Source organism: Callorhinus ursinus, unplaced genomic scaffold (assembly GCF_003265705.2).
Source record: "Callorhinus ursinus isolate GAN/ISIS: 27379988/994484 unplaced genomic scaffold, GSC_fseal_2.0 scaffold10, whole genome shotgun sequence".
NCBI lineage: Eukaryota > Metazoa > Chordata > Mammalia > Carnivora > Otariidae > Callorhinus > Callorhinus ursinus.
The window spans coordinates 22687672-22700077 of record NW_027397072.1 but is presented as its reverse complement, the minus strand read 5'-3'; the positions used below and the strand labels follow the sequence as shown (position 1 = coordinate 22700077).

At 44.3% G+C, this 12406-nt stretch overlaps 2 protein-coding genes across 11 annotated transcripts in view; one reads left to right on the top strand and one right to left on the bottom strand.

The window, feature by feature from the left end:
* SLC4A1AP (solute carrier family 4 member 1 adaptor protein) overlaps positions 1-793 on the bottom strand; it is a 109889-nt gene extending 109096 nt beyond the window's left edge. For all 7 annotated transcript variants that reach the window (XR_012379663.1, XR_012379659.1, XR_012379662.1 and 4 more), the window contains exon 1: positions 66-793. Coding sequence is in view for 1 of the 7 variants with exons in the window: in XM_073897174.1 (XP_073753275.1) it covers positions 66-728 (663 nt within the window). In the remaining 6 variants the exon portion in view is untranslated. The remainder of the gene's footprint in view (positions 1-65) is intronic.
* Positions 794-907: 114 nt separating this feature from the next.
* On the top strand, positions 908-12279 carry SUPT7L (SPT7 like, STAGA complex subunit gamma). 4 transcript variants are annotated; one of them, XM_025867958.2, is made up of 5 exons: positions 908-1186; positions 2949-3556; positions 7203-7527; positions 8549-8786; positions 10029-12279. In XM_025867958.2, exons 2-5 carry the CDS (start codon positions 3144-3146, stop codon positions 10289-10291), a joined length of 1239 nt encoding a protein of 412 aa, XP_025723743.1. In that variant the 5' UTR covers positions 908-1186; positions 2949-3143; the 3' UTR covers positions 10292-12279. The 4 variants fall into 4 exon arrangements, with proteins under 4 accessions (XP_025723743.1, XP_025723745.1, XP_025723744.1 ...); XM_025867960.2 differs by having other exon boundaries at positions 908-1284; XM_025867959.2 differs by having other exon boundaries at positions 908-1302.
* Positions 12280-12406: the final 127 nt, after the last annotated feature.

The following is a 12406-nucleotide window of genomic DNA, read 5'->3' as shown; positions in this document are numbered from 1 at the left end:
TTAAGGAGCTCTGGAACCCAGCCCGGTGCACTCCAGAGATTGCAATCCTAGGTTTTTCTACTTACCTGAAGAAGAAAGAGCCGGGTGCTGCCTCCAAAGCGAAGAACATGCCCGACGTGGACGCGACAATAGGTGCGGGGTGGGATGCGGGTTTTGTTAAGAAAAGTGCCGTGGGTGCTTCCCAGATCGTAAAGGTAGAAGCCCGGCCCGTGGCCGTCGCATTCTCCTTCGAGGCCGGACGCCCGGTGCTGCAGCACGGCGTGGTACCGGGACACCGAAGGGTGCTCCAGGCACACGTCGCAGCTAGACAGCCTCCCGAAAAGGCAGCAACTCGTCCCTTTCAAGCTACGGGTGCCAAGGATCGTGCCGCCCTTGAGTGTCTCTAGGCTGTAGGGGGCCGTCGCGGGGCCACTCCACGGCGGCTCTCGGTAAGGGGGAGCCCGGGCCGGGCCTCCAAGGGAAGGAGCCGCTGTGGGGGGCCGCGGCTGCTCCTTTGGTGGACTCCTGGTGCCCCCGCTGTCCGGCCGGGCTGGCGGGACCTCAGGTTCCCCGGAATCGGGCTCTAGCAGCGCCGCGGGCCTTTCCTTCTTCACCTCTTCAGGGTTTGAAGGATTGGTGGTCGGGGCCTTGCTCCGCATAACTGGGGGCACCGGCAGGGTTGGCTTCTTGAAGTCATCACTGAGCTCTTGCAAAGCCAGAGGCTCGGACTGAGAGGGACTATCGGCCATCCTCAGTCAGATGCAGTCTCGAAATCTGCTCCTGGGAAACCATCCCCTTCGGTCTCTAAGTTCCTCTCTCTCTCTCTCTCCTCCCAGCGGCTTCTCTGGGCAGCGATAGCAGAATTGCTCCTTCACCACCCACAACGTTACGAAGAGGTGAATATCACGGGACGGAAAAAACAGAAAAAGGTGGCCAAGGTGCTGTGAGAACGGGGACATCTTTAGAGGTTGCAACCGGATTGTAATAACTTCCTGTGGCATACCCTGATTGAGAAGAAGCGCTTCCGGCAGCCTAGGACCACTAACCAACAAGCCAGGCTTCGGGGCCTGGCGCGACCCTCGCCTCAGGCCTTTCGGAGTCACACAGTCGTCCAGCCCAGCTCCTAAGATGGGGCAGTGAACAGTAGCGCTTCCTTGCCGCGGTCCAGGTCCAGACCTCCTCGTCTCCTGGCCGCCCCCGGCATCAGGTGACTCCAGGACCCTGCGCCTGCTGACCGTGACCGAGGAGCCCCCGCGGTGCCTGGGCATTCTTTGAACTCGCTGCCTATTCTTCTTGCTCTTTTCGGTGAAACTAAGGAATAGGGTGATTTTTTTTTTTTTTTTTTTTGGTCCCTTCGTTGATCCGTTTCTTTGTTCCTTTTGTTTTTTTCCGAAACCAATTATTGAGACTGCACAGTGTAGTGGTTAAGAGTACAGACTCTGGAGCCTGGCTGTCTTGATTTTCTCCCTCCCTCATTTGTGACATTGGGCAAGACAGTGGGCCTCAGCTTCCCCATCTAAAAAATGGGGTATTTGGGGAAATTGAATTAAACAATAAAGGCAAAGCCTGGCACATAGTAAGCACTCAATAAATGCCAGATACACTGTGTGCCAGACACGGTACAAAGATCATGGTTGTGGGGGGTTGATTGGGAGAATAAACTCGATTGAGATAAGTCCTAGTTTAAATCCAGGTATAAACGCTGTGGTGGAGACATGGGAAGTGTTATGAGAATATAATGAAGGAAGATTTACTGGGGAGGTGATGGAGACTGGTGACTTAAACTATTCACTTAAGAGTGAATACAAGTCTACCAGGGATGTGGTGGGCAGCCGGGCATTTCTGGCAGAGATCACAACTTAAAGGATCAACTGGAAATACATGACATTCTCAAGAAACTGAGTAGTATGATATTGTTAGAACTAGGGTGGTGATTTCCTCCTGGAAGCTCCCTCTTTGTGCTTCCACTGCACCATGTCTGTGTCTCTAGAACAGCCCTTACTGCATGCTTTCATACTGAAATGCGGTTTATATTTCTCTCCCTCACCTCAGGTCAGGGATCTTGCAGTGGTCTTTGTCTCTTTCTGTAATGCCTGGCATTTGAAGAGACATATGGGCAATGAACCTGGAAAGGTGGGTTGAAGCCAGATTGCAGATTTTGATGAATGGTAGGCCCAAGAATTCTGGCTGACTTTTTCCAATAGGCAACAAGGAGCCATTAGATCTGAGTTTTTAAAAGATTAAGTCTAACAGCACTGGAGAATAGATTAGATACAAGGAGAGACTGGAGGTAAGGGATACAAATTAGGAAGCAGCAGAAATCACTCAGATTCTTCCCTATATCTGTCAGAAATTGAATGCATAAGACCAATTAGATTACTGGTCAATAAATTTTTCTATCATGGGTGCCTGGGTGGCTTAGTCGTTAAGCATCTGCCTTCGGCTCAGGTCATGATCCCAGGGTCCTGGGATCGAGCCCCGCATTGGGCTCTCTGCTCAGCGAGAAGCCTGCTTCTGCCTCTCCCACTCCCCCTGCTTGTGTTCCCTCTCTCGCTGTGTCTCTCTCTGTCAAATAAATAAAAAGTAAATAAATTTTCCATCAGGACCAGGGAAAAGGTTGCCTGTGTTTGACACAGACAGAATAAGAACTACCTCTTCTTATCTTTAACTCTATTCCCCTTTCTCCTACTGATTCAAGACAGATGTGTCAAGATACTCCGAAAAATATTGCAGGTCTCATTTAAGTATCTTGCCTTGCAAATTGTTCGGGATTGAGCATGATGATAGTTCTAGTAATGAGTAAGTGGGGTGAGATGGAAAACATGGTCACTAAAGCTCCTGATACTATTGCAGCTATTAGTCTACTAATGATCCAAATTCCACCTGTGGTTCAGTCCAGTAGGAACTGTCACTGTATGTGACTGGGGATAACTGGCATCTAACAGTTGTATTTCTCTTAATTTCTTCAGGGAGAATGTCTTCGGTCCTACAGTGTTGATGACACTGACATTTTCTGAGTGGTCTTGAACAGCCTACTTTTTATGTAAATAACTGGCTAGACTTCATATTTTTCACTAGAGAAGTCTTTAACCTACAGATTTAAAAACACTGCTTTTAGGTTACTACTATTTTTAACTTGAAAGTTCTGCCTTTCTTATTCCAAAATGTTGAGATACTGGGGAGAGATACCAATCTCATCAAGCCAGACCAACAGAAGTTCCTTTGATTTGCTCCCACGGGAGTTCCGTCTCGTAGAAGTCCATGACCCACCCCTGCACCAACCCTCAGCCAACAAGCCCAAGCCCCCCACAATGTTGGACATCCCGTCAGAGCCATGCAGCCTCACCATCCATACTATCCAGCTGATCCAGCACAACCGACGTCTGCGCAATCTCATAGCCACTGCTCAGGCCCAGAGTCAGCAACAGACAGAAGGTGTAAAGACTGAAGAGAGTGAACCTCTTCCCTCTTGCCCGGGGTCACCTCCTCTTCCTGATGACCTCCTGCCTTTAGACTGTAAGAATCCCAATGCACCATTCCAGATCCGGCACAGTGACCCAGAGAGTGACTTTTATCGGTAAGACAAGGCTTTGCTATATCTTACTTTTCTCAAAAAACCTTCACAACAGCACTGTTAAGAAGGTAATAATATTTCCTTGAGGAAACTGAGGATAAGGGTAATTGACATGGCCAGAGTTGCTCAGGTAATTAGTAGGAAGTCTAAGACTTGAATCCTGATCCTCCAAATCCAGAGTGTGTACCTTTTATTTCTGATGTAGCAAATATTTACTGAGTGCCTATTACGTGCCAAACACTTTCCTAGGAGCAAGGTACTACACCAGTATGTAAAATAAGCCATGGCCTCAGTCCTCAAGAGCGTACTCTTGCTGTTTAACTTGAAATGTATATTATGGGTTTAGCTCAGTGTCCTCAAATTGAGATTCATGGACTTATTCTCATATTATTAGGAATCCATAAGTTCTATATAAGAATTTTTAAATTATGTACAGTTGACCCTTGAACAGCATGAGTTTAAACTGTGTGGGTCCACTTACATGTTGATGTTTTTACAGTACAGTACTGTAAATGTATTTTCCTTATGATTTTCTTAACATTTTTCCTTTAGCTTACTTTATAAGAATATAGTATATAATACATATAACATACAAAATAAGTGTTAATCAACTGTGTATGTTATCACTAAGGCTTCCAGTCAATAGTAGGCTATTAGTCATTGGGGTACCTGGCTGGCTCAGTCAGAAGAGCATGTGACTCTTGATCTGGGGGTCGTGAGTTCAAGCTCCATTTTGGGTATAGAGATTACTAAAAAAATAAAATAAACTTTTTTAAAAAAAGATTTTATTTGAGAGAGAGTGAAAGAGAGAGAGCAAGAGAGGGAGGACGGTCAGAGGGAGAAGTAGACTCCTCACTGAGCGGGGAGCCTGACAAGGGGCTTGATTCCGGGACTCTGGGATCATGACCTGAACCGAAGGCAGATGCTCAACTTACTAAGCCACCCAGGCACCCCTAAAATAAAATAAAATTTTTTTAAAAAGTAGACTACTAGTCATTAAGTTTGGGGGAGTCAAAGCTGTTTGTGGATTTTCAACTGCACAGGGGGTCGGTACCCCTAACCCCACATAGTTCAAGGGTCCAACTATATTTTCATTTTGTTAACATCACTTAAGAAATAATATAAAAATGTTCTTGATCCTTGCTACTCAAAATCTGGTCTGAGACTAGCAGCATCAACATCATCCAGGAACTTATTAGGAATTCAGAGCCACAGGCTCTATCCAGCCTGCTGAATCAGAATCTTTATTTTAACAAGATCTCCAGAAGATTCATATGTCTATTTAAGTTTGAGAAGCCCTGCTCCATATCTTCTGAATGACTGCCTTATAACCTAATGCTACTATTGGGTTTCAGTATGTAAGTTTGCATTTGGTGCCAAATAATTACTTTTTCTTTTCATTTTGCAATTTGTCAGACCAAAGAAAAATTTAAATAATAGTACAAGAAATGCCCAAATACCCTTTACCAGGATTCACCAACTGTTAGCAGTTTGCCACATTTATTTTCTCTTACATATGTATAAGCATGTATACACACATAAATATGTGCATAACAGATACACATACACACTTTTTTTTGCCAAATATTTTAAAGTTGCACATATCCCAATATTTCAGCCAATTCTTAAACATTCCCTACATAATCCCAATACCATTATCACACCAAAGTCAATGAAAACTAATTAAATAATATCACTTAATAAGTCCCCATATTCAGATTTCTCCAGTTGTCTGCAAAATATCTTTTATAGATATATTTTTCCCTAATGCAGAACCTAACAAAGATTCATGAACTGCATTTGGTTGCTTAGTCTTTTTTTTTTTTAATTAATTTATTTGAGAGAGCGAGAAAGAGTGTGTGCAAGCAGGGGGAAGGGCAGAGGGAGTGGGAGAGAGAGAATCCCAGAGCAGACTCCCCTCTGAGCAAGGAGCCTGACTTGGGTCAGTCCAACAATCCTGAGATCATGACCTGAGCCGAAACCAAGAGTCGGATGCTCAACCAACTGAGCCACGCAGGTGCCTCTGTTTAGTGTATTTTAAACCAAAACTCTCCTTCCTCCTTTTTTAAAAAACATGATAATTAATCTTTTTTAAGAGTTCAGGTCATGTGGAATGTAGAATGTCCCACTCACTGGATTTGCTGATTATTTCCTCAAGTTTAGATTCAGATTAAATATGTTTGGCAAAAAAAAAAAAAAAATTTGTAAGTAATATTGTATAACACTTATTGCATCTGCTATTGTTGATAATAGTTACTACTATTTGAACTGTCCCAAATTAATGAGAAAAGAACAGAAATGGACTTAATATGTAAGGGTTGCATTTGGGCCAAATGAAGGCCAGATGATGTCCTGGTGCACTGTATAACTGAAGGTTCTGAAGTCCTTGGAATATTGAAAAAGGCAGGGATAACTGTATCATTACATGCATGGCACACGTTCGTACAGATATGGCCAACTTCAAAAAACTTGTTCCATACTGATCAGTGCCATATTTACATTTTGAAGGCAATTTAGTTTTAACAAAATAATATTGTCCATCATGTTAAATTGATGCTGTTACTTAGAATTTTATAGTTTTGCATCAACTTCTAATTTAATCCATTTACGTCCTTCATCAGAGGGAGGCAAAAGATAGGAATTTTCATAATTAGAAGTTTGTTAAAAGTTATTTTTAGGAGATCAGACAGCTTTTTGAAATTTTTTCTTAAATTAAGATTTCTACAGCAGTGATTAGGGGCAAAATGGTATATTATGAAGAACATGGGATCTGAAGTCAGAATCTCCACCTTCTGATAATACCAAAACAGCTTCTGGCAGGTCAGCGCCTCTAAACCTCAGTTTCTCAAACCTGCCAACTGGGAATCATAATATGGACCTACTACCCATTTCTTTGCATAGGACAGGATAAAAATGATTTGTAAACTGTATATATTGGGGCGCCTGGGTGGCTCAGTTGGTTAAGCGTCTGCCTTCGGCTCAGGTCATGATCCCAGGTCCTGGGATTGAGCCCCGCATCAGGCTCTCCACTCAGCGGGGAACCTGCTTCTCCCTCTCCCTCTGCCTGCCGCTCTGCCTCCTTGTGCGCTTTCTGTCAAATAAATAAATAAAATCTTAAAAAAATAAATAAGTAAAAATATATTTTAAATTGCTTTCTTAAAATCGAGTTGCTTTCCCACTTTTACAAATGGTCTGTTGTAGTTGTATAAGAATCTCCTAGTCGGGACTTCGAATTTCTAAACTCCAAGTACCACCCAGCATATGAGGGAACTGTGTTGTGGAGAAATAATTAGAGCCCTCTTTAGCTGTACCTGAGCTATACTGTTACATGTTGTTATATCCTAAAAGTGATCAAAACCGAGCAGTTGGTAAAAGAAAACTTCCTATTCACCTGATATTCTTTTATATGGTTTATTGTAGATATGTATTGCCTGTGAAGTCTTTATGAAATTGGAGGAGCTCAAAGGTGACTGTGGGTTGTTAAGACATGCCCTGGCAGCAGCAAGATGAAACTGGGCTCTGTAACTGCAGAGAATTCCCCCAGAAAGCTGAGCCAGTGGTTTGACTGAAATTGTAAAACTCCTAGGGAGACAGGACAGGTCACCCCTTCACAAGAGCACTAATAACCCTGCCATGTCTCCCCTTTCAGCGGGAAGGGGGAACCTGTGACTGAACTCAGCTGGCACTCCTGCCGGCAGCTCCTCTACCAGGCAGTGGCCACAATCCTGGCCCACGCGGGCTTTGAGTGTGCTAACGAAAGTGTCCTGGAGACCCTCACTGATGTGGCACATGAGTATTGCCTTAAATTCACCAAGTTGCTGCGCTTCACTGTGGATCGAGAAGCCCGGCTCGGGCAGACTCCTTTCCCTGACGTTATGGAGCAGGTATTCCACGAGGTGGGCATCGGCAGCGTGCTCTCCCTCCAGAAGTTCTGGCAGCACCGCATCAAGGACTATCACAGTTACATGCTACAGGTGAGGTCACTCTGGGAGAATCGGGTAAAGATGTGTAATCCAGGGGTGTTCAGCTGGATCCCACACTTGCCCTAGAGAGCAGAGCATGGGGTCTTGGAAGAGAGTGGACTTGATCTGCTCTCATGGCCCTGGCTGTGTTCCACTGGCTTCATCACTGACCTGGCCAGACCCTGGGGCCTCCTTTAGTCAATGAGTGGCTGCATTTATTGATAACACTTCTGCTGGAAGAAATTATAGACAGGAATATGGAGTCTGAGAGAATGTGGTTAGCATGCTTTTTTCAACAAATACTTATTGAGTGCCTACTGTGAGTCAGGCACGGTGGGAGATAGCAGTTAATAAGACAAGATCCTGGAGCTTGCATTCTTGAGAGGGAAACAAAACAAATAAATAATGATCAAAACAATTCTCGATGGCGTCAAGTGCCATGAAAAGCAAAACCAAACAGAAGGAGGTGTTACTGCCCAAGGGTGGAGGAAGGGGTAGAGATACCATTTTTGGTTACAGCCAGAAATACCTAATCTCTTCAACCCTTGTGACTTTAAGCAAGTCATTTGTTGTTTTGGTTTCCCCAAATCTAAAATATGATAAGGAATTTTTAACACCCCCCAAAAAAGTCTTTGCTAAGTGATCTGGATTTCCTACACCCTTCATCATCCATGTAAGGTACCTATGTCACCTGTTAGTCTTTACAGCCAAAAAATGTGATCTTTTGTCCCCATTCTGATTTATCTTTAACAAAGTCTCTTTTACCTTTATGTAACTTTTAATTAATGATACAGACTCTTTTATACAAGACGACTTTTCTTTATGTGTTTCTGTCATTTACAAATGCAAACTCAACACCTTAAACGAATTCCGTGTGTCTACGATGCTTAAAAAAAGGTAAAAAAAAATTCCATTGGCAGTGGTTGCTTTATGCATATTCATATTATGTTGGCTTTTCCATGGGATGCCACAAGCTGACCATCCACCTTGCTTTTAACATTCCTTTGAAAAACTGACTCTTGCTTGCCAACAGATTAGTAAGCAACTCTCTGAGGAGTATGAAAGGATTGTCAATCCTGAGAAGGCCACAGAGGACACTAAACCTGTAAAGATCAAGGAAGAACCTGTGAGCGACATCACCTTCCCTGTCAGTGAGGAACTGGAGGCTGACCTTGCTTCTGGAGACCAGTCACTGCCCATGGGGGTCCTCGGGGCTCAGAGTGAGCGCTTTCCATCTAACCTGGAGGTTGAGGCTTCGCCACAGGCTTCAAGTAAGAGAAATCAACTGACTCTGATTCTGGGAGATCTGCCAATCTGATTCAGCACTTTTTGCATTTTGGAATCAAACTCTGGAGATGAGAGAAAAAAGTGGGGGTGGGCAAGAGAATGGAAAGTCTAAAAACATACAGCCTCACTGATCTAGATCTGTCAACATTCTTCTCTTTGAAATTAGTGAAGGGAGGACTAGCGCAACTTTACAGACATTCTTTTAAAATAATTCCTGGTTAGGATGTAGATGCAATATGTGCTCTCCTCTTGAGTACTGGAGCTAACATAGCTGACCGAGCTGGATGGGCAGATGTCCCCCTCATCCCTTAGTATGCTGTATTTGTCTTTCCTGATGCTTTAAAGACAACTTCCAGATAGATGGAGGAAGGCCAATTGCTCAAGACTATTTGAATAGTTGGGCTTCCTTGCTAGAGTGCCCCCAACAGATTGGAGCTGAAAGGGACTGAAAAAGGGCTATCTAGTCAGAGGCAGCTGGCCTCTGCTTCCAGACAGATTCTGTGATCACCTTAGGAACCAGGCTGACTCGATCCTTAAGTCAGTTAGATTGCAAATTAGTCTAGATACTCAGTTCTACTCAAATATAAATTGTCATTTCATCAATGCACAAATGATACAAGTAACAAATCCTAAACAGAATTAGGCCACATTTTTTAAAGTGTTGGGCAGAGAGCCTTTCACCATGGAAGAAGTAATAACCACAGAACAGCACTGCCAGAACAGAGACAGGAGGGCCAAAGAGAAATTGTTGCAGATTTAGGAGCCAGGTCTGTTTTCAGCAGTGTGGGAACTGCTGCCAGTGTTTTGTAGTGATCATGAACTCCATAATGTGAGAGAGGACCATGGACCCAAACAAAAGGCAAGAAAACAGGACAGCCTTATAGAAGGAAGGAAGGAAAGAAGAAACTTAACCCCTGAACAAGAGCCTGTGGTTATGCCTGCCTTTGGGCCAGGAGACAGCGAATCTTCCCACCTACGTAGTTCTACTTCCCTGGTTTAGGAGAAATGACAGGTGGGTGAGAAGGGGTAAAGGAAGGGGCAGGAAGTGGAAAGGAAAATAATCAGAGTTGGTAGTTTTTGGAACAGAGAATAACAACCATATTCTCCAGCCAAGTAGAGTCAAAGTGAAGTCAGCTCAAAGGCTAGGAATCTGCCCCAGGTGAAATATTTGTTCTGCTGTGTTCCAGCCTTGGCTTACCACTAGTTGTATTCTCTTCCATTGCTAGGCACGGAGGTAAATGCTTCCCCTCTTTGGAATCTGGCCCATGTGAAAATGGAGCCTCAAGAGAGTGAAGAAGGCAATGTCTCTGGGCATGGCGTGCTGGGCAGTGATGTCTTTGAGGAGCCCATGTCCGGGATGAGTGAAGCTGGGATCCCCCAGAGCCCTGATGACTCAGACAGCAGCTATGGTTCCCACTCCACAGATAGCCTCATGGGATCCTCCCCTGTTTTCAACCAGCGCTGCAAGAAGAGGATGAGGAAAATATAAAAGGAAAAGGGGAGACTTTCTCTCCAGACCTGCAAAACCCACCAGAAAACCTTGGTGTGTTCAAATTTGTTTCCATAAAAGGTGATTTGACTCAGTAAACAAGTGGATTTTCCTGATTTCATTGGAGCTGGATTTAGCCAAACAAGTTTGCATTTTACTTTTACAGCTAGTTTTTGTACTTTTCTACAACGAAGCCACCTTTCACAGACAGTTCACAATACTGGGATGGTAATCGGGAGACCAAAGCACTGTCCCTGACTGATGTTTTTACCTTTGCACAACTAAGAATCATACGGCTTGGCTCATATCGCAGGGATGTTGTACAGATTGAGATTCTTATCAAACCTCAAAGCTATGCTTGAAAAGACTCACAAGTAAATATATGGTGATATTACACGCCAGTTTTTTCATTGAACTTGCTTCACTTTGGGGTCAAATCTTTGGGAACCTCGTACTAAAACCTAACAGGAAATAGTGAATCCCCTTATCCATCAGTAGTCTTTTTTAAATTTTTTGCTGCTCATGTCTCACAAAACCAGGGCTCTGTGGTGCTCCTTCAGACAGCCCTCCTAATCTTGTCCACATCGTTTCTTCTTTTTTATTAAGTAAACTCTACCCCTCAAACTCACGACCCCAAGAGTCACATACTCTACCAGCTGAGCAGGCAGGCACGCCCCTCTCTGTTAGACTTACTCCATCTACCCTCATCCTTTTTGTCATTTTCTTATTTCCATTCAGATTTTTTTTTAAGGTTTTGTCAGAGAAAGAGGGAGAGAGCACAAGCAGGAACGGCAGGCAGAGGGAGAAGCAGGCTCCCCCCTGAGCAAGGAGCCCAGCGTGGGGCTCAATCCCAGGACCTGGGATCATGACCTGAGCAGAAGGCAGATGCCCAACCATTTGGGCCACCCAGGTGCCCCTCCATTCAGATTTTTTTTTAAAGATTTTATTTATTTCACAGAGAGATAGAGAGCACAGGTAGGCAGAGGGGCAGGCAGAGAGAGAGGGAGAAGCAAGCTCTCCGCTGAGCAAGGAGCCCGATGCGGGGCTTGATCCCAGGACCCCGGGATCATGATCTGAGCTGAAGGAGACGCCCAACCGACTGAGCCACCCAGGCGCCTCCTTCCATTCAGATTTTTAAAAATATTTCACCATGCACCTTTTTTCAGTTGTTTCCTTCATTTTCTCCATTGGAAATGAGCAAACAGGACCTGCCCAAGGACAGACTTGTGCTGATTGCATTCATTGCATCTACTCGGCCATCGGAGGACAGCAGTCCATTCCTGTACCAGAATTCACCTTCTGCACTGTGCTCATGCTTGGCTGGGCAGCCTCTGTAAGGCTAACAGTACACCTCTTTCTCCTTCACGTCATGTCCTCAACTTTACATCATTACCCATCACAGTATCTGCCCTGCTTGGCATCTGATAGTTGCAGTCAGTATTTATCAAGTGAATGATTAGCACTAGAATTATAGGAGTAATTTTAGCAAATGTGTGTTTTATGCCTTGGTAGTGGGTGCCAGCATGTTAAATACTGAAGTTTGGTTTTTGGGTGCAGAATACAGTCTTTTGAAATTTACAGCATTCTTTTTAGAGACCAAAATCAAGGCACAACTTTAGTTAATACATTATTGAATGACTTAAATGTCCCAGGCACTGAGAATAAAGGTGAAAGCAGGGGTGCCTGGGTGGCTTAGGCGGTTAAGCGTCTCACTTCAGCTCAGGTCATTATCTCAAGGTCGTGAGATCAAGCCCGGCATCTGTCTCTCCCTCTGCCCCAACCCCCTCAAGCATGCACACTCTCTAATAATAAAATCTTTTTTAAAAAATGCAATAGCAGGGCGCCTGGGTGGCTCAGTTGGTTAAGCGACTGCCTTCGGCTCAGGTCATGATCCCGGAGTCCCGGGATCGAGTCCCGCATCGGGCTCCCTGCTCCGCGAGGAGCCTGCTTCTCCCTCTGACCCTCTCCCCTCTCATGTACTCTCTCTCTCTCTCAAATAAATAAATCTTAAAAAAAAATGCAATAGCAGTAAAATGAGATTACAACATAAACTCTGATAATTTATAAATTTGCTAATTGCACAATCCTTAGCACACTTCTCTGAACTCCCATTCC